Below are 13,614 nucleotides of genomic sequence, written 5' to 3'. Positions count from 1 at the left end.
TCAGTCTGAAGTGTTTGTTCTAAGCAAGGCATATACTGCGTCTTGGTTCAGATGCCTTTAGGTCTTGACAGTATTTAACAGGTCTATTGCCGTCAGTACAAAAGAATAGTTCAAAGACATTTGAGCCATGTTTTCTCTTGAAAAGACAAAACTGTACAATAACGACATTTATCTTAACCATACAGCCAAATGAAGAAACTACACCTAATATTTGTTGGAGGGAATTTAGAAAACCATAAACAATTATACAAAAGCACCCAAGGTTTCTTAATAGATCATGAAAATCTAATTTGGACAAAATATATATTGTGTTTGCAAATAATCCTGTATGTTAAATCTAGGCGATTCAGATTTATTGCGAGTCCATAACGGGATTCGACTAGGTTCGTGTCTTGGCCCATTATTGCTTTCTATGGGTGATTATTTTTTTGCAGCAACATTTTGTGTCCGCATGTTTCACTTATGCAGATTTTTTATTGAATGTGCTGACTATTCACAACAAAGTACTTTGATTATGCACTTAAGTGTTCTCAATTACTTGAACATAAATAAAATGCATTTATAATGTTTATTTGTATTTTACACACCTTTTTGGTGACACACACGCTCAATTTTATCGTGCAAAGTAGTAAACCTACTTAGTAAATTTAGGCCATATGATTCCAAAACTTTTATTTTTTTTTAAATAACTTGATAAACTAGACTCAACTTTATCTCATTATGCAATTTAATTTGGTGGATAATAATCTGTTTGTTATTTTATCCATTTTCTATACGTCCCAGTAGTGATTTTCCACCCTGTTAGAATGTGTGCAAGTGTCTTCAAAAAAAGGACCACAATTCCAGAAAAGCCATTTACAGGAAGTGACATCATTTCATTTTGGAGGGGTTCAACTGTGGAACCTCAATTGTGATTTTCTCCCTACTTGTTTTCATCTTAAACATGTTACACCTGTATGAGTCAACCTTAAAATTCCATTCTGTTATGTCAAATTATGGGTTATGTTTATTCACTTGAAAAAAAAATAAAAACATATTAGAATAAATTATTAAAGGTGTGTTATTCTGTTGAAGGTTAGCTAGCTAAATGTTGATCAGTTTAATAGTTTCTGCTAGATTAGCTAAAAAAAAATTCCACCCTGTTAGGTCTCTGAAACCAACAGGGTGGAATGGGGACTTAACAGGGGGGGAAATATGAGTAAAGAGTAATAATTTGAATTATTATAATACTTTTTTTATGTACAGATGTGTATCTATGTATTTTAACAGTGTAATACAATAGAATACATTATGGGAAAAAAAGATTTGTTGAAAAAAAAAAAAGATGAAATTATACACATTTGTTAGGAAATGGCACCAGCGCTTAGTGCAGTGGAGCTACAGCGTCGGTACAGGGCAATGCGTGATGCAAACCCAGAGAGGAGAGACAGGTACCTGGAAAAAGAACGAGAAAAATGGCAGCAGGACAGAGAGACAGAAAAAAAGAAAAGAATTGCAGACCTTACTGAGCGAGAAAAGCGTGCCCAGAGGAAAAAGTGGAGGGAAAGAAAGAGAGAGGCAAAAGGCCATGGCAGTAATACCATCTTCACCATATACACCCGATACACCTAATACCCCGAATACACCAATAAGTCCTTCATCTCGGCCCAATACACGCAATACTCACAATAGGCCTACTTCCAATGTACCAACAGGCCCATCACCTGTAGAATATTCAAGGTTTGATCTCTGAACTGCATTGGATTATTTGTTACTGTAGGTTCATTCTTAAAACACGAGACTAGAAATGCATGTTAAACATGTGTTGTGATTTTTTTCTGTTTTAGGCAAAGAAAGTTAGGGCAATGTCAGAAAAGAAGAATTAAACAAAGGCTGGAAAAATAAATTGAAAAGCTTAGTTCTTCTGGCAAAACAAAAACAGAAAGAGGTGGCAACGGAGTCAGCCCAAGACCTATCACCAATCACCTCGAGCAAACCTTGTACAAAAGTTTTTGTACACAGTTTCTCACAGTTATTCATGGAGTATTTTCACTATAACAAGGGTACAAATACTTACTTGAAATCATACCAAATGGTGTGGTGATTTCAGGTGATGGAATACTGCCAGCGTTATGAGGTATACTCCCTAAGAAACATCTTTGTCATTTGTCTTTTTCCTTTTTACACACTGTAGGTTCCCCCAATGAATGTGGTGAAGGGAACAATGAGGATCCACCAGGTGATCAGTAGCTGTAAAGGCAAAATCCGCTACAGGGACATCACCTGTGTGTGCCAGAGAGAGGAAGGGCTGATTAACTGCCCATGTTTCGATGTAAACGAGGCAATCTTGCAACCTTATGTGGAAACTCACAGGAAAGGAGTGATAACGGAATGGCAGCCAGAAGTCATCACAGGTGACCATCTTGGTCGATGGTGTGTGGTCAAATATGACCATGACTATTATCCTGGCATCATCACCACAGTGGAAGATGGGAACATTGAAGTGAACTGTCTCCATAAAAAAGGAATCAACAAATACTACTGGCCCTGGTATGATGACAGCCAGGTACTTTGCCTGACAGAGGAGCCAAATGCTGTCAATAAAAGATATCTGCAGCTCAGCCCTACCAAATGGAGGTTAATTGAAGAGCCCATCAACCTCTTGCCATTCATGAGATGGTTTGTTTGTCAATGTTAATTACCAGTTCATGTTTGATGTTAACTTGTAACAATCTTGTGTTGTTGTTACCAACTGTTTATTTTCCACTGATTTTTCATGTTTAGGAAATGTGCTAAGGTGTTTCATTGTTTTTATATGAATCACAAAATAGCCAAAATAAAATATTTCTTATTTAAGTCTCCTCTATTATTCTGAACTGAAGTATGCTTTGTCTCTTCTCGTTATGCTCTACATTTCATGTTGCATGTAACAAGGAACCTCGTGCACACATTTAATGTAATGTTTTGTTTCCTTCAGTTTTCACAATTCACGGAAATCAAGGAGGACATACAGCTGACATCCAATTTCTGTAATACCCCATTATTTGGAGTTCCAGTCATTCTAAGTGGCAAAAAAAGATAGAAATGATCAGATTGTAGAATTGGAAACAAAGATTTTCCACCTTGTTAAGTTCTGTTCCACCCTGTTATGGTCCGCTCCACCCTGTTAGTAAAGATTTGTATTTAAATCATTTTTAAAAAGCATTAACTAATGTGAATATCTTTGTGCCATATCGGGAAGTAATGAACATTAAACGTGTAGATACATAAAGGTTTTTAGAACTATCAATATTTTCCATGCTGTCAGTAAAAATGGGTAAAAATTATAATGTACATTTTATATTACAGATATATACTATTTGTAAGCAAGTGATCTGTTACAGTTTAAAATATATATATATTATGATAACAAAAGGGACATAATCTTTCTAAGAAAAAGTCATTTTTTATTAATATTTACATGTATAACTATTTTCGGTCTTTATGTTAATGTCCCTCACATTCAATGACAATGTTTAAAAAAACCACTTGTAATTATTATTTTATCCATCCCTGAGTTTGACTATCATGAATTTCCCATTGTTAAACATGTCATTGTAACAAAATATAAAGAAAATAAAACTTAAACATTTTTTTTTCCAAAAGTTATGAAGCTAAAATGTTGCTCCAAAATAGAATCACCCCTATATATCTATGAATGAGCTAAGACTGAGGGTTCTGTAGTTTCTAACTTTTATGCTGAGGACACCATAATTTACTATTTTGAACCTACTCCTGTAATGGCTTTTGGGTATCTCCAAGACGCTTTTAACATAGTACAATAATTAGCTTTTGCTGTCAAGTATTTTTGCAGAGAAAAAAAACAAAAAAAAAAACAGCATTAAAGTCTTTTAATTCAATAGCAGCTTATTGTCCAAATAATTAATTGTCTAAGAACTAGAAATTATAATTAAAGTAAAAATGAAAGAGCATGAACAATATACATTTAGGTTTTGTAATATGTCATGAAAATCTTATAGGAGCAACATATTATGGAATGTATTGTTTGTAGGAGCAACTGTGGCAAAATGGGAAGCATTGTTTGCTTGCAATCTGAAAGTTGTGGGTGTGATTCCAGCTTCCTCCTAACACATGTCACTGTGCCCCTGGGCAAGGCACTTAACTCTAAGTTGTCTACTGATCTGCCTATCAGTGTATGAAAATATTTGCGTTTGTGTGGTTGGATAAATGTGGCTCAAGTGTAAAGTGCTTTGAGTGAGATGCTATGACTAGAAATGTCGTATACAGGTATAGTCTAGTTATTACGGTTTGGAAATAATCTTGTAGATAGAACCCTTGTGATTTAGTTGGATGGTTCTAGCATATATGTATTGTATAGGTACATACATACATGCACCTGATGCCTCTATCAATCTTCAATTTAAATTTAATCAGAAAAACCTTGTATCCCTGAATGAATTTAAAGACTCCACAAAAACTCTGGGGTCTTGGCTAACTGCATAGGTGTTTCTAGACCAAGTTTTATGTAATTTACTACTTTATTGTGTGATCGTTGTATTCAAACTGTTTTGTTGCTATCTTGACTAAGTCTCCCTTCAAAAGAGATCTTTGTTCGCAATGAGACAAACCAGGTTAAATAAAATAAACAATCTAAAATGTAAAGGGAATGACTGGCAGGAAGGCAGAGAAGTAAAATCTCAAATCGTAGATCTATATAAGGAAAAAGACAAGGAGTTTATTCAAATGGGCTCCCTTCCATTAAAACCCCCTGGAGTTATTTTAATCTTTTATAATATCGTCCTTTTAATCTTATGAAGTTCAGGAGATGTTTTGCATGTGGTTAAATGGAATAAAATAGCAGAACACAGAAATATGCAGCAGAAGGTTAGCTTTGTCAAAAGTGTATGTTCTTACATTAAAACATGAAATTATTAACAGGGGAAATCGGGATGTAGAGTGTCCATATTCTAAAACCACTTCCAGCAGGTGGCCATGAGAGAGAATGTTACTAATGTGTTGACCAAATGCATTCTCAAATTAATGACTGCTGTTTCAAATTGCTGTAAGCTATGGATGCCTTCTGAAAAGTCAAACCTGAATTGGATAATTAAACCCTGAACCGAGGTTCTTTAAAACACAATTTGAGATTTCAGTTCTTTTGTGACACAATGTCCACCATAGATTGGGGGAAGTGTTGAAAATTACCGTTTATAGATTGGTCAGATCTGGATGGGAAATTGTAACATTGGATACTAGCACTGTCAAAGTCGCTCATCCTGGGTCACTTTCAGACAAGGACTACTACTAAATCTAAAGGTCAACTTTGTCTGTAGGTCTATAAAAATACAGAATTGTGAAGAGCAAGATAAATATTAAAAATAACTAAAACAAAAAAAAGCTTTTTTGTATTCACGTTAATTAAAATATTATTATAAATGTCAAGTTTGCTCTAATAACCCAAAATCTTACTGATACTGAGAACAGTTGAGGTAGCAGAGTTAGCGTTAGTAGCATATTTAGTTTTGTCACTCCATTACACCTGCAAATGTTTGGCATTACAGAGATACAGTCAAAGACATATGTTTTTATATGATTTAATACAGCTCGGAAAGATATTTGCCTTATTTTTCACATAACCTTTGTTAAAAATGTCAGTCAGAGCAAAATATACCAATTTACATAACATTGTCTATATTTTTAACACTAGGTGGGAGTGTTTACCTTCTACAATGGAACAAGAACTTTTCTCAGAAATGACAGGTATTTCTTTCATCCACTGCCCCATGATACACTTGCTATTGCAAGTAGTGCATGGAAATTGTGAAATACTCCGGCTTTAAAATTAACTGCTGATGGTAAAATGTCCTCAGTGGTGTGTATCAAAATGGCATGTTTTTCTTTCGGAGTAGAGGCTATAAGAACCACAAGGGAAATTCAGTTTTGTCTTTAATCTGTTATCTTATCTTTAATATCAAACGTTATCCTCTGGAGTATGATTTTCCAGCAGTATTCATTACTTTAAACTGAACAAATGTCAGGTACTGAGTATATGTGTAAAACTCAGTAAATCAGATTCACAAAGTGCAGTTTCCACAGCTTTGTTTAATTAGATCAAAATTATTTTGACTTTCCGCTGTCAGTTCTACATTTGAATGTGAACATCATAATTTTTATGTGCTCCTGTTTGATTGTTTGGTGACATAACACTCAAGATTCTCAGTGATTGCTATGAGCGAAGATGTAATTAAAGGAAGACATAGAAAACTATAACTGACTGACTTTAACCTCAGCAACAAGACAACTCAAAGTGTTTTACAAGATGAAAACAGAAGAAAACACATAAAAAAGCATGTAAATAAGTAAAACATTTGTAAGTATGCAAACCCTGCCCAGCATGTGACCATAAAAGTTCTGGATTTTCCTTTCTCTGTTTAGAGTTTAGTACAAAGGTTAGTGAAATTGGGTCAATGCCCTGTGAGTAAAAACTTGGACCCTTTTTTAACAGGGAAGTCAAACAAACTTAGAAAAAAAATCCAGTCCTATTTTTAGGTCTCTGGGCAGCGGGTTATCAGATGACCTGAGGTGATGTTAAATATGGGTACAAAGAGATAGAGCCATGAAACCAAGCCTTTAGGCTAATCAGAAGTCTTTGGGCTCGAGGAAATGTTCAAATATCTGTAAACTGTAAATGTAATTACACACCGGATAAGCGATTAAATTTAAACAACTAAAACAAAAAACTTAAAAACATTGCAACAGTTTCTGTCAGTCTGGGCACTACCAGAGTAAAGGCTTAACCAACTGAGGTAACACGATAACTAGCCAGAGAGGAAGATTTTTAAATAACCCCTCTCAGCAGGCAGAGAAATAGCAAGCAGGTCTTGGAAACACCAGAACACCAAGGTCTGGTGTACTGGCAGGTCTGGTATTTTGTGCCAGGACCACTGAGCTTGGGTTGTTAGTGGGAGATTTATTCAGAAGAGCCTTAAGATATTTAATTTTAAAACATTAGATTTTTTTTTTTTACTAAATATTAGTAAGTTAGTAGTTAGGCATTGCCTGAAGTATTCATACACCTTGAAAAAGGAAAAGAAAGTTATACATGTCCTGCTGTCAGATTCTCTCACTTGAGCAGCAAATCCATAAAGCTCCTCCAGAGTTACCATAGCCATCTAGGTTGTATCTGGGATGTATGTGCTTAGTCTAGCCTGTCAGTTTAGTTGGGTGGGCCTGTTGTGTCAAACCTTTTCCATTTTTACATGAAGGATTGAACAGTGCTCTTTGAGATGTTCAAAGCCTTGAATGTTGTTATAAAACCAAAGTCCCTTTAAATATACTCTACGACTTTATTCATGACCTGTTCCTTGGTCTTAATGATAATAATGTTCAGCAATGTTCTCTAACAAATCTCATTGATTTAGTGACTTCTAAATGCAGTCGGCTAGTGTGGTTTTTAAAATACAAATCTTCACCAACCTTATAAAATTTTTATTTGTCAAAAAAATTGAAAACCATGTTTTCTGTTCTTTCCTCTTCACAACAATGACCTCATTTGAACTGGTCTATCACACAAAATCCAAATAGTATATCTACAGGCTTTTGGCTGTAATGTGAATTTTTTGGAAAGGTTTAAGGGTTGCTGTCACCAACAGCCCGAATAGTCTAAACATTACAAGTCATTTTATTACTTTGAACAGGATATCACGATGTTTAAAATTTTAAACTAGACATAAATGCAGGATGAACTCTGTTTACCTCCAGACGTTCTCCTCTTTTCCAGCATATATGCTTTTGAAGAACATCCCACAGTCCCAGACACAGTCATTTGCACACTCTGTCTGTGTGTGTATTTCTCCATTGTATGCCCACAGCCAGCCTTTTGTTCCAGCTCTGTGTGCTGTGTGTGAAGACCCAGACAGCTGAGACTTACCTAATCCACAGGGCTGCCTGAGGCCATCACCTTGTTCACTGACCTCTTTCACCCACAAAGGACTACGAATCTCCTAACTGGAAAAACGGGCAAATGACACATTTTAAAATCAATAGATGGATTCAAAAATCTGGATACCTATTCTTTGAATAAGGTTCATGCCCGTTTTTGGTGGAAAGTAATGATTTGAAAAGGAGTCAGTGGAACTTCTGGGGTGTTTAGTGCAATAAACAAGCGAAGAAAAGATGTTCGGAGCTTTTATTGCGTCAAAGAGCCCAAAAGTTGCATGGCTCCCATTCAAACTCTAGCATCTACTTTACCTCCAAAAAAGGTGTAGCTGTTTTTAGCAGTGAAAAGCAACGTAAATATGAAAAGTGACAACAATGAATCCATCTATTATATATATATTGTGATGTGTTTATCCATTCACCCATTCACCTGATCAGATGCCTGAACCATTTCAACTGGTTTCTTTTGATGCAGAAGAGTTTTTTTTATGGGAAAGCCAGTTTGGATCCCTCACAAGACCACCTAAAAAGCATTTTCCAGCATTAAGATTTTCAGTTTGAGATGATAGAAAAGCAACAGTAGCTCCAATGACCACTCATTATGACCATGGTATGCATCTATGTCATCTCTAAACCTTAAAGAGGATGTTCTACAACAACAAGAACACATCCAGCACCACTGCTGTCAGCCATGAACTACAACTTGCACAAGCTCTACCTAAAATGGTACAACAACAGATTAAAACTTTTGCCAGGTCTGATGAGTCTCAATTTCAACTTTGACATTCAGACAGATGTTATGTGTTGGTAGAACAATGATTCAGTATCAATGATTTAGACTTGTGGGGGTAGCATAATGTTGTGGGATATATCTTCTTTGCAGACCAATTAGACCCTTTAATACCAATTAGAACCACAGTGTACTCATACTCTGATGGCTACTTCCAGCAGGATAATGCACCATGTCAGAAAGATACAGTCAGTCATTTTCTACACCGCTTCTTCCATAGTGGTCCTAGTTAGTGACTCCAGCAGTCTATGGGCAGGAGGCGGGGTACACCCAGGACAGGTCGCCAGTCCATCGCAGGCAACACAGAGACACATTGGACAAACAACCATGCTAAGAGAGACCAAATAACCTAATAGTCATGTTTTTGGACCGTGGGAGGACGCTGGAGAACCTGGAGAGAACCCACACATTTACGTGAAGAACATGAACATGCAAACTCCTTGCAGAAAGTTTTTTTTAAATATTTTTTTGACAGTAGGCAGATAGGAAAGAGGGGGAGACATTCGGCAAATCGGGGACTCGAACCCGGGACGGCCACTTCGAGGACTGTAGCCTTTGTATATGGTCGCGCGCTTAACCCCTACACCATCAGCGCGGGAGTTTAACCTTCTCATTGCAAGGCAACAGTGCTACCCTCTGCGCCACCGTGCAGCCCTCTGTCATAATACAAGCCATAAAAATATTTTTACCATTCTATTGGACACCACACACATCAAAATGTCAAACTATTTGTTGCCAAAATAGCTAACAAATATGCTTCATTAAAATTTTAATAATTATGATGACTAATATTTATCATCTTATGAAATCCCTTTCTATGGTGTATAAGCAATAAGAAAAAAGTTCTTGCACAGGCAGAAAATTAGGTGAGTAATTCAAGAAAGACAGAGGCTGTGTGTGCGTGTGTTTGAGATGCAGTTTCCACATGTCAATGGTGTTGTGTATCATGCGGCCTTCACGTTCCGGTCAGCCTCCGATCACGCACCAAGATCTTCTCCTATTGGTCGGCACCTCAGCACACCTATGCGATCTATTGGACGCTGTGGTAAGCCACGCCCCGAATCTCCCTCTCCATCGCGTTTGAGACGAAGAATGAGAAACAGGGCGAAGGGGAATTCTGCACTCAAAAATTCACGCAGAAACAACAGGGCTGACTTAAAGGTGAAAGCTTCTCCCCCGAAAAATCACCTAATCCTTCATAGCTGTAAGTAATATATTTCGAAATACACTCAAAAACGTAATATTGCATAAATTAGATAATTCTTTGAAAAGTTTCATTTTGCATGGACAAAATTGTTAGATATTTTGAAATTGATGTACATTTTGCAACCTACTATGCAGCTTATTATTATGACAGGCACGAGTAAGAGTGAAGGGTGGGTGGCTGTAGCTGTCCTCTGGTGGTCTCTGCCAGACCCCTGCCATAAAGAGGTTGTCTGGTTGTTTTGTAACCAGCGCACTCTCAGCTTCCACTAGAAACTGGGTGAAAGGGGAGTGAGTGAAGAACAGCAGCCGATCATGCTCGTTTCACGTGCTGCCTCACCATGTCCTAATTAGAGTTACATCCCTCCACAGTATGGCTGTCAGTGATGCAATAGACTTTACTGTGTCAAGCCCTGTGCAAATTAAAAAGTGCTCAACTTTGTCTTTTTTGCCTGTCAGATCTGCAGCATGAACGTTGAAATGGACCCCACAGAGATGTCAGACATCCGGCCTGAGTTCCAGTATGCTTTAAAGGGTGCAGGTGACCTGGAAGTTCTGATCTCTATGACTGAGCACTGGAAGACAAAGAACTTTGGCCCAAAATGTCCCAGACCTCTCACCCCTTCCTCAGAATGCTCAGACAATGACTCCGTGCCCTCCGGCCCTTCTGAGTTGCATGAGTCTACTTTTGTAAGTGAACCACACTGAGTGTAAATATCAAATTCTTTGCTTTCTTTTCTTCAATGTATCTATCTTATTTAACATTTATTTGACAGAGCAACACAAAGAAATGCATAATTGTGAAGTGAAAGGAAAATAAAACACTGTTTTCAAATGTTTTACAGGAAAAAAAAGTATGAGTAAAGGGGCTGCATATGTATTCAGCCCCTTTACTCTGTTATCCCTTAATGAAATCCAGTGCAACCAACTGCATTCAGAAGCCACGTTAATTGGGTCCAGCTGTGTGTAGTATAATCTCAGAATTAATGTAGCTGCTCTGGGAAGGTATCAGAACTCTAGAGAGCAGCTTCATGAAGACCATAGAACATGGCAGACTTGTTAGGGATAAAGTTGTGGGGAAGTTTAAAGCAGAGCTAAGGTTTAAAACAATATGTCAAGCATTTCATAGAGCACTTCTCAATCCATCATCTGCAAATATAGTATGGCACAACTGAAAACTACCCAGATATGGCCAACCAACTACTCTGACAAGCCGAGCAAAGAGAGCGTTAGAGAGAGAAGCAGCCAAAATGCCCATGGTCATTCTGAAGGAAGTGCAAAGCTCAGATGGAATAATCTGTTAACAGTACAACTATTAAATAAACACTCCACAAATCTGGCCCCTAATGGAAGGGTGGTAGTAAGAAGAAAGCCAGTGTTAAAAGAAACCCATTTCCTGATGCCACAAGCCTTTAGGGCACACAGCAAAATGTTGAAAAAGGTACAGATAATAAAAAGAAAACCCACTCTAAATGTGGTGGGATATTAACACTGCACACATCCTGAAGAAACTGTCCACACCATGAAGCAGGGTTTTGGCAGAATCATGCTGTGGGGATGTTATTCTTTGGGATGGACAGTGAAGTTGGTCAAAGTTGATGGGACAATGGATGGAGCGAAGTGCTGGGCTGTCCTGAAAGAAAATCTCTCTGGGGCTGCAAAACACTTGAACTATTTCTAAAGAGAATAGACAAACGTTTCAGTCTCTACAAACGCAACATTGTTAGAGACATATCCTAAAAGACCTCCAATACACTGTATACATTGGAAGTAAAATTGAAAATGTTGTCACACAGATCTTTAACTTTTCTTTCAGTGCATGACGCCACCATACAGCCCAACTCATTGTGAGGCCCCCCCGTCAGGCTCAGTGCTGAAACTACATCATTCTGCAGAGGACACAGCTGTTTCTCAGAAGTACCAGTGCACCAGCGTGATCCGCCACACTGCGGATATCAAGCACTGCTTCTGTAACACTCATCAACTCTTGCAGGAAGACAGAGTCTCAGGGGTTCTGGCAGGGGACTCTAAAACAAACTCCAACAACTCTAATGGTTGCACTAGCAGAGACTCTGATGAGATTTTTTCAGAACAGAAAACCTCCCAGGATGCATCACATTTGGAAGCCAGTCAGATCCAGATGAGTCAGTTAAACCCAGATGACAGATCAAATGCAGCCCCTTCAATTCCAGCTGGCATCACTCTGGTTTCTCATGTGCCCGTCTTCAGCCAGATCGTTCCGGCTTCCTCCACGTCCACCGCTGGGCTGCAAAACCATTTCACGACTTCTTTGCCGGTTTCATTAGCGATCAGAACCACACATTCTTCACAGCGACAAAAGCAACAGCAGGAATTTGGATCGCCACCACTACTAACAGCTTCCCCTCCCCAGGTTCTGTTTGTTGAGGGTCAGGTGGTGAAAGGCCCTGTAGTGCTTCTTGTCCCCCAACCATCTCTACCTGCAGTTTACGTTCAGCAAGCGCAGACGACCCCTGGTGGTACCAGGTTTGCACCCATCGCCCCTGCTCCTGGGCTCACCACGTCAGAGCAAAGGCGCACCCCTCTGCAAACAGAAGTGTCACGTGTGCGAAGTCATGTTTGTCCTCATGAGGACTGTGGCAAGACCTACTTCAAGAGCTCCCATCTCAAAGCCCACATGAGGACACACACAGGTAAGAGAGAAAGAATCTCAGCACTAGAGAAAGCATTTACACCCAGATGTTTTACAGGTAATTTTCTAGGACAAACCTCATCATATATAAGAAGTGTGATCTTACTGAATATTCAAACAAAAATCTGCATCATCACTGTCTTTCTTCCAACAGGTGAGAAACCCTTCAAATGTAAGTGGGAGAGCTGTGAGAGGCGATTTGCTCGTTCTGATGAGCTTTCTCGGCATCGTCGAACACACACCGGTGAGAAAAGGTTCACCTGCCCTGTGTGCCTCAGCCGTTTCATGCGCAGCGACCACCTGGCTAAGCATGCCCGACGCCACTTTGTGGCGAGGAAGAAACCCTTCTGGGCATCAGGGATCACCCCCTCTGCATACCTGACTGCATCTGCTACAAACTCACCCGTGAGACATTCTAATTGTTGAAAGACCAAAGACTGATTGCAAATGAAAGACTTATTGTGACTGAATTTGTACAGATATTTATATTTCAAGCTAAAAGTACTGCAACGATTCAGCACTTCTATGTATGGAAGACATGACTGCAAACACCATTCTACCTTAAAATGAGCTGTTTTTCACCAGGATTTCCTGTTTCTCTGTCAACATTTTTTTATTTGACCAAAGAAAGATTTTGTCTGTTTGTAGCTTATAAAAAATATAATTTTTAGACCATTTTTGTACGTCAGTTTCTGGTTAGCAACACAAAGCAAACTTAGTTACGTGAAGTCACTATTCAGATCAGGGGGTCAGCATCTTGTAGACATCAGACAGCTGAATGACTTTTTCAAGAGCCTCAAAAGCTCATGACCCTTCAAAAAACATAATTAGTTTTAGGATTAAATAAAAATAACCATATTATTTCTATTGGGTTATATATTACTTTTAAAGGATCAAAACACAGCATGCAAAAAAAAAAAAAATGATTCTGCCCCTATTTTACCAGTTTGATTTTGAAGCTGTAAGATATTCAGATCTTCAAATTTAAATCTCCCTTGATTGACAATTAAATCAAAAGGTTCATCAAGGTTTA

General features: G+C 38.2%; 1 protein-coding gene across 1 annotated transcript; it reads left to right on the top strand.

Annotated features, from left to right (window-relative positions):
• Positions 1-9,773: 9,773 nt before the first annotated feature.
• LOC124865734 (Krueppel-like factor 10) lies at positions 9,774-13,251 on the top strand. Its single transcript, XM_047361099.1, has 4 exons — positions 9,774-9,911; positions 10,370-10,600; positions 11,727-12,582; positions 12,736-13,251. The coding sequence occupies exons 2-4, from the start codon at positions 10,379-10,381 to the stop codon at positions 13,005-13,007; spliced, it is 1,350 nt and encodes a 449-aa protein (XP_047217055.1). The 5' UTR covers positions 9,774-9,911; positions 10,370-10,378; the 3' UTR covers positions 13,008-13,251.
• Positions 13,252-13,614: the final 363 nt, after the last annotated feature.

The sequence above is a fragment of the Girardinichthys multiradiatus genome, chromosome 3 (assembly GCF_021462225.1).
Source record: "Girardinichthys multiradiatus isolate DD_20200921_A chromosome 3, DD_fGirMul_XY1, whole genome shotgun sequence".
Taxonomy (NCBI): domain Eukaryota; kingdom Metazoa; phylum Chordata; class Actinopteri; order Cyprinodontiformes; family Goodeidae; genus Girardinichthys; species Girardinichthys multiradiatus.
This window is presented reverse-complemented; position numbering and strand designations above follow the sequence as displayed.

Excerpts from the sequence above, each read along its gene's own strand:
- LOC124865734 (XM_047361099.1), top strand. The coding sequence starts at position 10,379 with ATGAACGTTGAAATGGACCCCACAGAGATGTCAGACATCCGGCCTGAG. Across the intron at positions 10,601-11,726 it reads AGTTGCATGAGTCTACTTTT|TGCATGACGCCACCATACAG; the intron begins GTAAGTGAACCA and ends CTTTTCTTTCAG. Across the intron at positions 12,583-12,735 it reads CCACATGAGGACACACACAG|GTGAGAAACCCTTCAAATGT; the intron begins GTAAGAGAGAAA and ends TTCTTCCAACAG.